We start from the raw sequence: 13,917 nt of genomic DNA, 5'->3' as shown, positions 1-13,917 counted from the left end.
CGACTGCTAGTGTTGCCCCATTGCAATGCAATGGGCCCTTATTTTTGAAAAGTCTTTCCCGAAGACTTCGCAGCTCTCCTTGCTCGGTTGACGGCGCAACAGGTAGGCATCGTTATGGAAAAAAATGAGAATGGCGAAAAGACAAAATGCTAAGTGGGAAAACAAAACTGGAACTGAAAAACTGCTGAGGTGCGATTTTGTGCACTGCCAAAGGCTGACTTCCGGGACAAGGCCGCTTACTTCTGGTGGCTTCACTTTCAGGCGCTCAATGTGCCATCCAGCCCTCTAGTGGAGATCAGTGGTTGGCACTCTGCAAAGTTCGCTTCCCTCCTTGCTAGAGCTACATCAAGTAAACACACGGTGATGTTATCGCTGCGCAGCATCTTGGCGGGCCGCCAAGAAATGCGCTGTGGACCGCGACGGTGGGAAACGGAGGGAAGCGATAACGACTGACGCTTTTTTTTTCATATTCTTAGGCAGCAATCGGTGGTGGGTGGGTTCATTATGCGAGTGGGTTTGTTACGCGAGTAAATACAATACATATACCCTTATGCAAATGGTTCTTGTCATTTTTTTCACGACCGTTCAATAATTCGAACTTTTTTCCCGGCCCCGTGAAGTTCGAATTAACGAGCTTTTACTGTACTACAATATTAAATCAAGGTGCTAGGTCTATATCTCGCAAGCTACGGTGCACATTTTGTGAAAGTCCCACGCATACACAGACAAGAATGCTATAATGGGTTAGTCCTATGTATATAGAGAAAACTCGCAAGGTGGAGCAAGTTCATTAAGGGAGTAATTATTCAATAGCATCCACATGAGCACATCATATTGCTTCAAAGGAAGGCTCTACGGCATTTTTAGAATCTTGGTGGTAGAGGAAGAAAAATCCATCCTGGTCCGAGCATTAAACCCAGTAAAGTAAAACCTCATTAAAACGTACCCGCTTAAACAGTACTTCCACATTAAAAGTAGTGAAGTCCCCGACTCAGCGCCCATTGAACATAATGCATTTTGTATCTCCATAAATCGTACCAGCTTATCGCGGTCGTATCGGTTAGCACATACCATTTCAACTTTTCGTCACACTCGTGCGCACCAATTTACGGTGGTAGCACCAACTCAAAGGACAGATACCACCAACGGGACGGCAAGCCACAAAGCCAATGGCAAATCGGAGCCAAAGTCAGCCGCAATAATCGATGATGATGATGACAGCTACAACTACTGCCATCGCTACAACTACTGCACGGCAAGCCGCAAAGCCAATGGAAAATCGGAGCCAAAGTCAGCCGCAATAATCGATGATGATGATGACAGCTACAACTACTGCCATCTTTTGAGGTTTTCTTTACAGCAGCAATAACTACCTATGGCCTCTGCGATAGCGCGCCGCCGGAGCCGATCACGGAGGCCACAAACTACCGCAGTGGCACATCTGCCCACATCCCGTGGCGGGCCCGGTTTTGGGCCAGTCCGCCAGTGCCGCCAACTGACAGTGATGAGTACGACAAAGAAAGTGTGGATGATTCGGGCCCAACAGTGGAAGAAGCTGCGCGAGCTGTAAACATCATGCAGCTGTTTGCCGAAAAAAGGGGGCTGCTGTTGTCGCTGTCACAACACTGCAGCGTCAAACCGAGATTACTGACTAAGGACTGCATGTTTTTTTTTTTTTTTCCTTCTTTCAACCACTACTGATCTCTGGTTTTTTTTTTTGGCAGGTAAGTGGACGATTTTATGCTACTACTGTTAAGCGTACTGTTTAGTACGTACTTCTTCAGAGTTCCGGCCAACTACGGTTTAAGTTTCACTGTACCACCTCTATTAAGGTAACCACGGCCCCGCTGATGTGGCTCAGTGGTTACGGCGCTCGGCTGCTGACCCTAAAGACGCGGGTTCGATCCCGGCCACAGCGGCCGAGTTTCGATGGAGGTGAAATTCTAGAGGCCCATGTACTGTGCGATGTCAGTGCACGTTAAAGAACCCCAGGTGGTCGAAATTTCCAGAGCCCTTCACTACGGCGTCCCTCATAGCCTCAGTCGCTTTGGGATGTTAAACCCAGATAAACCAAGGTAACCAGGATAACCAGCAGATGGCACAGCGAGGCTGAATATACTAGTGCGCCTCGATGGCCAGCACTGCTTTCAGGGTGAGGACACCGCTCTAGATGGAATGTTGGGTCTCACTCTCCAGTTCGGCTGCAATGAGCGCAATGCGGCCACAGGCAGTTTCGAATTGAAAACTGCCGCTGCCACATGGAATCCCCCACATCTGATGTTTGCCAAGAAAAGGGGAGATCATTTAAACAGTGAATCTAAGTTAGTTATGGCAAAGTACATCATCTTTCGCAGCTAATTTGTCAAGAAACTCAGCATCTTGAGAACCGTCGGTACATTTTAAGATAAAGCGTAGCATAATCCAGTGCAATCTGCTGACCCGGATACTCTACATTTCGATTACTTTTTCAACAATCAGGATTACTTATTTCAAGCTGCTGCTGCATATTGTAAAGACTGGCATACAGATAGCTTCTTGCTTGCCATTAAGTCAAGTGCGAGAAGTCTCCTCTGACAGCTAATTTCAGTTATTATCAGGATTAAAAGTTAAAGTTGTGCACTGTACTGCTGCCCCTAGCAAAACTTGTTCTGGAATGTAAATGCTTCGCATGCCTTGGAGTTGTCCTTCGGTTTTTAGCCATCTCGCTTGACCTGCGATTCCCACTTTTTTTCTGCGCGCACTGTCCCCAGCAAAGTGAAATAGCTGCTGTCCTTTTCTATAGGCGGATACAACTGAAGACCCCTCAAAGGAAGCCCTCCAAGCCATAATTATTCCCCACTCATCTGCCACCCTCTGTGGTTTCATGCTAGCAGGTCCAAAGGGATCGGTCAAGGGGGAGAATCTGTCGACCCCATTGGAGGGCTCATTTGATGAGCCCGGGAACACAACAGCCCTCATAGCTTGATCCCTGACTGCTGCATCACACAAACAACTCGAGCTCACTTCAAGCAAAGGGGAGTGGCCCGATAGGCAAAATTGCCCACTTTCTCCTTGGTTTTGCATGTTTCGCGCTTTCATTGCCGCCTTTATTCTCCCGATAAGAGAGCGCCTCATTGCGCGTAGCAGCCTTTCTTCTCCCCGTTACAGCTGCCTTCGGTACACATCATACACATCCAACCTTGTGCATTATGCTGTCAGAAGTCATGCGTTTTGTCCACCACACCAGAAGCACGTGCACCGATGAGGCAGGCCAGGAAAGCTGAAAGGGGAGAGTTAACAATCTGCCAGGCCACATCAAAATTTGCTAAGCGCTTTCTTCAGAACCTGACGACAGACGTTTCCCAGAGCATGCTGCCACTGGTAAGCGAATATATGAAGCTCTTGTTGCTATATTTTGTTCAGTTTATTTATTTTATCTGTATGCCACGAAACTTATTTTAACCCGCCCACCCCCTCCTCTGCTTTGCGCCAGCTCACTACAATATCCTGGTGTCACACCTACTTGCTGCGCGTTAATAAGAAAAGAAGTTGTGGCTGCGTGACGCCAACAAAGGGATCCTTTTTTACACCAGTAGTGGCTTATTTTTCTTTCTCTTCATAATGCTTTTAAATAAACCATCAAAACCATTTAAATAAACCATGGGGAAAAAAGGCTCAGAAGAATCGACTGTTGGGAAAGTTGGTGCATGACTCGACGATACAAAGCGCAGGAGTGGACAGGACGAACGAACACTGACAAGGCGTTTTGTCCGCGTTCATTCGTCCTGTCCACTCTTGCGCCTTGTATCATCGAAAAAAAGGCTCCTTTGTCGGCGTCATGCTGCCACATCAGACAAATTTGTGACGCGTGCCTCTGGGATGGCATGTCAATTGAGTTTACATTTTTTTTTGCCTTTTCTGATGACAGCAGCGGGGATGAGAGTGACCCGTGTCTTTGTACGCTATTTATGTCAAACGCGGTTTTCCAAGCAAGCACAGGGCCATACCTTAATTAGAGGTCTATTGCCTTGCCCCACGACTATGGAATTAGGCGGCAAGCCAGCGTCTCTCGGCAATTGAAGCAGACATTTCAGTTATATTTGGGTAGTCACCCTCCGCGCTGCTAACATACCAGAGAAACTTAAGGCGTTGAAAAGAGTCCTCATGTCCGAACAAGAAATGCAGCATAATTCTATGGAATTCAGCAACTGTTATACTTCAGATTACGACTACTACAAAGTATGACCAAACAACCGCAGCGCTTTTTTCAGTGCAGCCAGTGACTGGGGAACACAACCGTCCATCATGAATTTCAATTGCCGCGTAGCTCGGAGTGACTGTACCATGCATAAAAAACGCTCAGAAGTGCCAGAACATTACTGCCACGAGCAAAACAACTATGTACTGCCTATCTCTCTAGTTGAGTCACATTATTGCAATCACCATGCAATAACACAGAAACCATGAACATGCACAGCGCACAGCACGCGACCGGCGTGTGGGACCCAACATGCCGCCATGAGCAGAAAACGGCAGCACGCGGTGGTACAAAGGGTGTCCCCACCCTGAAAGCAGAGGTAAGCGGACATCCAGGCACCCTAGAATGTATCCTTTGGTGTAGCCTTTGTATGCAGCAGAGTAGTAATTTGGGCCCGTTGGTAGTTCATGATGAGGAAGTTAGAGCGCAAAAAAACAAAGTGGAGACGTGGACGAGAGCTACATGCTACAGAGCTACGAGAGCTACAGTATGCAGAGCTACAATGAACTACGCGCACTGCAAAAATTAAAGAGAACAAAGCTATGAAAGTGTGGCCCTGTTTTGCGCATAGATTACACCACCTTCCCAAAGAGAACATGGAGAAATGGCTTGCATTAGGAGCGGGTTGAACTTTGTGCTGCAGCTCCAAGCTGCATTTTTGTAGTATACAGACATTTGCATTCCAGAGGCACCAACGTGATATAAGCAGTCATACTGGTAGCCTTTTCACCTACACAAGCAAGCCTTTGCAAGCAACCAGTGAAACACATGCAAGGCTCACAGCCATACAACTACAATGTGGTCTGCTGTCCAAAAAGTATGTTGGGACAGGAGAAAAATATTGAAAAATAAAATTTCCCAGCCCGTGCCAAGGCAGCCTGTGGCTGCCTTGTATATGTGGCAAAAATTACGTTTTTTAATTGGCTAGGTTGAATTTCCCACCACTTTCAGTCGCGTTTGGATGCCACCATTTTGAAAATTTATCAGTGTAAACAATCACAAGTCAAAGCTGGGAGCCTGTAACACTGATAAATGTTCAAAAAGAAATTTAAGAACTACTGTATAAATGCGTGTAAGGGCTGCACTTTTTTTTTTCCATATTTGAGGGCCAATTTTCAGGGTGTGGCCCATACATGCGATGTACGAAAAAAATTCAAAGTAAAAACACCAATCAGGGAATGAGCGGCATTTATTCTACATTCAATCGTTATTTACGGAGTCTTCCAACTCCGAGCTGGTGCTGTGCTTTGTTGCATGCTCATCCCACAAGAAGTTGCGCAACATGTCTGCTGTCACACACGTAGCCATTGTTAAGAGTTTCCATCACATAGTAGAGCAGCTCTTCTTCCAGTTCGGGAAACTTGCATGGCTTGCCTTGGAAAGCGTGTTTTTTTGCAGCTTGTATTCCTCAATACACCCTTTTGGTCACACCATCAGCAGACTAACTTCTCGGCCGCATCAAATTTCCTGCTCACCGCACACTTGCCGCGTTCGAGATCAAACTCCCAACTGTGTAGCTATTAAAGTGCTCGCCCATCGCGCTCAAACTGCAACGCTCAGTGGCAGCACACGAAAGCCACAACCATGGTGAACTCACACGCTACCACAACTCCCGTGCCTTTGACAGCTGCTGGAGCTGGTGATACTGATGCCAATATGGATAGCGGGAGCTCACAGCGGAGGAAAAGTTGACGATAATGATTATCCGCGCCTTCCAGGTACCGTGAGCAGTACCTGGAAGCTCCTGTGCAAGCACGGCCTCCGCGATGAAGTGCACCGTTGCTCGCAGACGGAGCCGATCACGGAGGGCACGGCATGTGCATTTAGAAGGCTATTCCCGCATGGGTGGTGAAAAGTTTGGGTGCGGCCCTTACACGGATCCTTTTGAAGCAAAAGCTTCACTACACCAGGTAAAGCCCAGGTCACCGTGCTTGCAGATTTCACCTTCATTTGACCTTCAGATAATGCAAAGGAAAAGAAAGGCACATAACCCCCTGGGACAGTGAACACCTTAGTCGCGCTTAAGCTAGGCAGCGGTAGTGGCAGATGTGTGCTCCATGTGCTAGAATTGACAATGTTTTGGTAGAAACGCGGCACTGAAGCCATAGGCCGTCGGCGTTCAGCGTGCTCATTGACGTTGGCGTTGACAACGTTTTGGACCCCAATGATTTTAAGGAAAGGAAGTGTGCATAACTGGCTCCCTGGGTCAGTGGATGCCTGAATCGCACTTTTGAGGTACGTGGGGTGGTGCGAGAGAGAGATGTGGGCTGCATGCGTTAGCACTCACACCATTGTAGCAGACACGCGGCACTGCAGGAATAGCCCGCAGCGTTCATTAGATGAGCAAACTCTCGCGATCAACCATTAACAGCCACCCTGCCAGGTGGCAGGGTGGGTGCGCTGCCTAACCAGTGTCCGGAACACACTGAACGTTACAGACGCCAAGTCACGTATATTTGCCCGATACGCCATAGCTTTCACTCTCTAACCAGGTTCAAGAGTACTTGAACCACACATTTTTTTATTATTATTTCCTTCGGGAAAACAGGATGCGGCCCTTACATGCATTTTATAGGGTAATTGGTCCACACAGAAATAACAGCATTTTTAGAATCTGCACAAAAACTGCAAAAGAACGCAAAGTTTATTTTGGCCAGAAAATAAGGAAAATGGTTTCAAGAACAGTGTCCCTCCCTATTAAGCTGTACTACCATTCAGTAAGTAATCTTTCTAAGCTCCAAACAACGATGGTTTAACGAGGTTTTGCTGTATATAAGCAACGGAGCAGTGCGATTTGATGCACTGCTCCACTAGCTTACATGCCTCTGCAGACCTGGATGCATAATCTCCTCGCCGCCTTCTAGCTAAGCACTATATTTGTTCACTATCATCACCCATTCAGGGCAGTCAGGTTTATCAACTGCATGTAGGACAGTGACACTACACAGTGCATGGGCATCATGAAAAAGGGTCATTTCTGGCTACTGCTACTACTGGATGGAAGTTCCGTCGCTGCCATCAACACACATACACCATGTGATGCCTTGCCCTCTCGCTCAACCCATCTCAACAACCCAACAACATGTCAACCTGGTCCTTAAAAGTAAACTCATGTGCGTTTTTGCCTGCTGGCTATCTCATTTAGCTTGTGTTATTTTTTTGATGATGCCAACAATTCCTTTTACAAGCACAGCTCAAAGTACTACCGTCTACACATTAATTACTGGTAAATAAGCTGTTCATGAAGACAAAGACACAGAGATTGCCACTAAGTGACTTTTAAACCCAGGTTTGCCCCATTAAATTACTGAAAAAAAAGAAAAAGGGCAGTAATTGATTCAGCAAAAATAATATTCACCGAAAAAAAGCACAAAACTTGAAAGTCTCCTGAACCTTAAGAACATAAAAACTGAGAAGTCCAACCCCTACATATACTATATCACACTATACCAAAAGCCCAACCCCTACATATACTGTATCACACTGTACCAAAAGCCAGAGTTCACCTGTAAGCGAAGAAGATCAGCCTCCGCTTTCTCCCGTGCTTTTCTGCACCGGTCTCGTTCTGCACACAGGTCTGCAAATACCTGTAGAAAAAGAGACCACAATCCACATCAGCTTCTTTCAAAGCAAGTGACAGTGCTCGACTTGGCACTCATGCTCTTACTGCCAGAGTACCAAAACCAATGAGCAACAAAAGTGCACAAGCGAAGTGAGCAGGTCATTGACTCGGTCCTCCTAAAGCTAGGAATTATTACTCACCGTTTTGCCAAGCAATTTTCATTTGCCTCCTCCTCTAAGGCAGCATGGCTGCATGAACATCATAGCTCTACAGTATATTCTACCATCTATGGCTGTGGCTACCAAATTCACTCTGACAGATGTAGATTTATTCTGTACACAATCATACCTGCCAACATGAAGGCCTTAAAATTCGTAAAACCTTCGCGAACAGCTGCCGCGGTGGCTCGGTGGTTATGGTGCTCGGCTGCTGACCCGAAATACGCAGGTTCGATCAGCTGAATTTCTTTGGAGGAGAAATTCTAGAGACCCGTGTACTGTGCGATGTAAGTGCACATTAAAGAACCCCAGGGGCACGATTGCGAGTCGCTCAAAATCGTCTCAATCGGAAAGTGTCTCAAAAAGTCTCATTTGCCCCGTTCCTATTGGTCGGTCTTGACCAGCGGCCATATTGGTTTTTTGCGTCACCGGCCGACGTCATAAACGTGCAGAAGTGTTGACGTTGCTCACCTAATTATGCGAGCCGATTGAGACGATTTTTCGGGATTGGAATGAGTGGTCTCAAACCGCTTGAGACAGAAAATGGCGGTTGTTTACATGGCCGGTGGCCGCGCGAGCAACGGTGTAAGAGGGTGCATGAAGACTGTTTTGACGTGCGGGACGAGTTGTTTCGGCGTTTTGACATAGGAAGGAGCACAATGGTTGTGCAACGAACTCGCCATTGAACTTGGAGGTGTGCGGGTGAGTGCGCGGTGAGTGGAGCGGCAAGTGCCTGTGCGCGCCTTCGCCGCCGGTGGGTTTCAAGACACCGTCGGAAATGAAGTAAACGTCGGCGTAGCCCAACCGACTGTGAGCAAGTGTTTGCGGTGAGTTGCGGAGACCACTGTCAAAGTTAAGTCGCAGGAGGTGCGCGCTTTGCGGCGAGACCCCAAAGACAAGGCGGAGGCGAAGGAGGACTTCCTTCGCATAAACTTTCGCCACCGCAGTATCCCCGGCGGCGTCATCCGAGCATCATCCGAACGGAACGGCAACAACACGAATATCAAGTGCTTAACCCAAAGCGGGCGGCATGAGTTGGTTACGAGGCGGAAGAGTGATTGTTGCCGCAGTGACCGGGCGCGTGCCGGCTTTTAATTCCCGCAGTGAGATTGCAAGCTCCCAGCAGCTGCACAGATCTGCTCCCGTGTGTCGGCAGTTGCTGCATTGTGATTATTCATGGTCGCCGGGTATTTTCTGAACAAAAATAAATAGAATCACGCATCGCCCTTGGAGCACATTTGCCATCGATAGCAGGCTAGGTGAGTTCACACTGAGGTCGCGCGACAGGCTTAAATCGATTTGTTACGCTCCCTCCCCGCTTTAAATGTGTTTCGCAAACCGTAACTAATTGACCGAAATCGGTCGCCTAGAATACTAGCACGACGTTTGCAACTCGCCAGTGTGATCTGAGGCTTGCCTTAGCTGCCTTCGCCGGTTTTCGAGCCAAGCGCTCCTTGCAAATTGATCTCAGCAGACCCGTAGCAATCACTGCCTTTAAATAGATTTTTCCGCGCACTTAAGACATCCGCACAGTACCTTGATTCTATGTAGTGCGTAAAAAAAAAAAGGGACAGCCGTCATTCAGCTGATTTTTTTTCTGGCTGCCATGTTTACGATGGCTGAGTATGTGCGTGGAGGGATAAGGCTGAATCCATGGCTGAATCCTTTGAATCAGGCGGCAGCTCACGCCACCTAGCCGACGCTACCGACGCTTTTCCAGCGTTAGCGCACCCTCGCGGCAGCAAAAGTGACTGAAGAGCAAACTTAATTGCAAAATTGAGGACGCTTCTTCTTTTGCTTCATGTCGTTGAGTTTGAAACATAGTTTGTTAGCGAAATAAAACATTCTTCAAATTATTAACGGCGTGCTTACAGCAAAACTTTAGCATACGGTCCCTTATTGCGCAACTAAATGCTTCCTGGGTGGAACCCTACTATTAGACACCACAACCTCGCTGCTAATTGGTTGATTCCGCGGTCAACGACTCACGGTGTCGTCATTTTGACGTCAGAGTCTCAAAATTGAGACAATAACTCGTAATACCGTCCCAGGTGGTCGAAATTTCCGGAGCCCTTCACTACGGCGTCTCTCATAGCCTGAGTCGGTTTGGGACGTTAAAACCCCATTAACCAAACCAAACCAGCACACATTTTTTAAAGAAAATTGTCGCATTGCGTAGCTTCTTTCGACGCGACAGCGTTGGAGCTTCACACGTGGCGTCGCATGGGACAAAACGCAGAAAAGGCGAACAGCACATGACGAGCGCGTAATTTCGGCGCGCTGGAAGAATGGAAATACCACGCGGATGGAATCGAGGGAAGCGCGCATTGGTTTCATAGCCTTGCCGGAGCGACATTTAAGACGCCTTAATAAGCAAACAAGCAAACAAAGAAAATGTCTGCGACAACGCAGTCGTCATTCTCAACGGCATGTAGCTCGGCTGGCTGTCTGAAAAGCGCAGCGGATAGCCGCCGCAGCTCCGGGCTGGCGGCGAAGCTCCGAAAACGAAACTATGCGGCGACACTGTATCGACCTATCGCCGGAGGCCTGCCGATCGTCAAAGCACCTGCAGTGGCGCGCATGCCTGAGGGGCGCTGGAAGCAAGTTAACATGCAGTTGAGGCCTGAGGAAGAATACCTGGGCGATCTGTTAGTCGAGCAGGTCATACCGTTACATGGCGGCACCACTTCGGGAGCCCGTGGTATTTTTTTTAAATTTCAAACGTTCTTCGCAGATAAAATTTATGTCACGTAAAATTTGAGGCACGATTCGTAAAACTGTAATAAGAGTACAAAAATCGTACATATTACGGAAAATTCGGAAGAGTTGGCAGGTATGCACAATAAAAGTTGCCACATGAACAGATGAACATGAGTGGCCAAACCGTTATCAAGTCTTCATTACAAATAGGGGAGAAGTTTTCGGTTGGAACAAAAAAATGGTAAAAGTATGCTGAATTCAATTTCAAAAATTCAGTTTTAACCAAAAGAGGTCTGTATTATTGGCATGCAAGGCACAGCATGCAAGGCAAGGCTGTTGAAAGCAAGTTATTATATTCAGTCAGTTGAAAATTATCTAAGCAGGTAAGCCAGGGGAATGATGCAACGATGGCATTGTTGGATATGCAGCACAGTTGTGCGATTTGAGGTACTGCTCTGCTAACTTACGCACCTATGCAGGCCAAGAAGCATCACCTATTTGCCGCCTTCTAGTTAAGCACTATCTACTTACTAGCATCACCTGATCAAAGCAAATTGTCGGTTAAGTCAGTTAATCAACTGCACATAGGACATTGACATGAAACCGCACATGGGTGCCACGAAAAAGTGTACTCTGGCTATCGAGATGATTGAGAGACAGTTCCGTCGCTGGCATCAACACGCAGACCACATGACACCCCGCCCTCATGCCCGCCTAGCGCAACAACCCAATGATAACATGCCAATCTGGCTCTTAGAAACTTCCACTGCCGGTTTTGTCAGCCAGCTATCCCATTTAACTTCAGTAACTCTTTTAGCGACGATATCAATATTGTCTCCATGCACAGTTCCAAGTATTACCATTTTCACATTAACCACTCGTAAACAAATTGCTCAGGATATAAAAAAAATCCCAGACTTAAACGAGTTGACCGCACAGAACTGCTACATTAAATGACCGAAAAAAAGTATTTCATTTGTAGCAAAAAACTTGATCTTTTATTCTAAAAAAAAAAACCAAAAAATGTTTCCCAAAATTTTAAAAAATAAAAACTGAATAGTCCGACCCCTAGTTTTAAGCTGCTAGACAATCAGCAGATCAGGTTCACACTGTCTGCTGTACAATATCAGAACAAAAAGCAAAGCTGAAGCTAATGTGCTCAGCACAAATAAACTCCAGAAAGAAGCCTCCCAGTTCCAATGTCCCACAGCCCACTACAGGGCAAAGCAAACCAGACAGTTACGCCATGCAGCGCATACCACTCACTGCCTCTTGACACAAAAGAAGACTATACCACAAAATGTAGACTACTAACACCTCCAGCTGCACCAGGCTAGTAAACAGTATCTGGTCTCCTAGTCCAAACACGCAGCCCAGAGGGACTTGACATTTCAGCCTTTATTTCAGTCACCCTCCGATGACCTATGGCTGCAAGTAAGGTTCCTTGATGTCTGGTTATCCCAGTCTACATCACAAGCTGGCTTTACACAAGGGCCTAAAAACTTAAAAAAATAAAGTGAAAAGAAAAAAAGCAAGAAAAATTTCTTAAGAAAGCTTCTGACTTATGTGCTTTGATTTTTGGTGCTTTATTTTTGTTGTTACTTTTTTTTTTTTGCTTTAGACCCTACCTTCCTTCCTCCACCCCCACCCTTTTTAGACCCACTGGACCGCGAGAGACAAGTCTGCTAATGTGGCCTACACAGTGAGACGAGCTTGAGACTCCTGCCCTAGAAAATGCAGGTCATGGTGGGACCATAGTACAGTGTGCACCAACTTGTAAATACAACCACAAAATTGGAAGGTCCAATTTCTACAGCGTGTTATCACTATATTCGGTTTATCCTTACACGAGCACAACATATCTTGTAACCGTGGCACCAGCAGCATCAACCAAGTCAAGGCTGCTTAATCTGTGTGAATCTGTGACTAGGGCCTGGCAGACACTGCATACTAGTCTTGAAGAAACCTTACCAGAAAAATTAAGCCCTGAAAGATGAAACCTTTTTATCAGTGTTCAAACAACAACCATATGAAATTTTAGGAATTAAGCACATTAAAGAAATATTTACATTTTCTCTTGCTTTTGTGGCACACGGAGTTTGCTGATCACAGTGGGCACTGCACTGACTTGTTGCATGCACAGTGAAAGCACTCTTTAGACCGCCTGGAATTAATCCCCAAATGAATCAGTAGCAAGCACGTTGAGAAAATGTTGCAGTCTAAAGTGGGCCATTGCTGCCACTATACAGCTCCAACATAGAGCGCGGTATAGGGCATTCCCACAGGAGAGAGCTTTTTCCCCTAGTAGCATGTGCGGCGCACGCAGTGGCATCAGCCTCCTAGCGGGGTGGTGAGGTTTCCCTCACCCTGCAGAGACCCTCCCTGAATTTTTTCCTGGAGTGCCAGCAAACTTAGAAGGTCATGCTCAGCAAGTTTGCCTGTGCTCTTAGCTGGTGGTGGTTGAGCATACCACAGTGACAGAGAAGCATGCCAACTTTTCTTTTCCTCTCACTGGTAGAGCAATATAGACTACAGGGCAAAACCCCACACAAACCCAGAATATTCATTAACAACGCCAACTATGGCATGCTGACTGCCCAAATGCCCAAGGCAAGCTTCCAAACTTCAGAGTCTGAACATTAACAGGTGGCACAGAGAATTCGGAGCACAAAGTGGTGGTGAAGGCAAAGTACAGAAACTAATAGAACCCGGCTGCAATGGAGCAGGCAGGCAGTGCACACCGAGCCTCTCATCTGGCAGTGTTATTTTGACTTCTTTTTCTCCTGCCCATTCTACTCTGTCACCTGGGAACAGTGACGCCCCTCTCAGCTCTCGGCCACTCATGCACATGCCAGAGCAAAAAAGGCAGCTCTGCCATCTGGTGACATCACCCATGTCCCAACCTAGTGGGCTCCCCTGTGTGAATATGGCAAATAAAATGGCCAATTTGGTCAAAATTTTCAGTTTCTAGATTTATTTTTTTCATAACCCTCAGGTCTTCACTTGTCTCTCAACAAAAAGTTATAGTGAAGTATGTAGTACAAACTTAGAAAGTCACGTTTTATAATCTGTGGTCATCGAAAATTGAGCAAATCGTGCTAATGGTCCCAGGGCATTGCGAATTCCGTAGGTTTTCAGATGACGAAGGACAGCCATCTTAATATCACCACAAAGAGAAGAGATGAGAAATCAGAGGTTCC

The 13,917-nt window shown here is 46.7% G+C and overlaps 1 protein-coding gene across 7 annotated transcripts in view; it reads right to left on the bottom strand.

The window, feature by feature from the left end:
- LOC149349442 (uncharacterized) overlaps nucleotides 1-13,917 on the bottom strand; it is a 72,331-nt gene that overhangs the window by 43,623 nt on the left and 14,791 nt on the right. For all 7 annotated transcript variants that reach the window (XR_016290085.1, XR_016290082.1, XR_016290084.1 and 4 more), the window contains exon 5: nucleotides 7,744-7,824. Coding sequence is in view for 3 of the 7 variants with exons in the window: in XM_089578387.1 (XP_089434513.1) it covers nucleotides 7,744-7,824 (81 nt within the window). In the remaining 4 variants the exon portion in view is untranslated. The remainder of the gene's footprint in view (nucleotides 1-7,743; nucleotides 7,825-13,917) is intronic.

The sequence above is a fragment of the Amblyomma mixtum genome, chromosome 3 (assembly GCF_055824585.1).
Source record: "Amblyomma mixtum isolate Tamu chromosome 3, ASM5582458v1, whole genome shotgun sequence".
Taxonomy (NCBI): domain Eukaryota; kingdom Metazoa; phylum Arthropoda; class Arachnida; order Ixodida; family Ixodidae; genus Amblyomma; species Amblyomma mixtum.
This window is presented reverse-complemented; position numbering and strand designations above follow the sequence as displayed.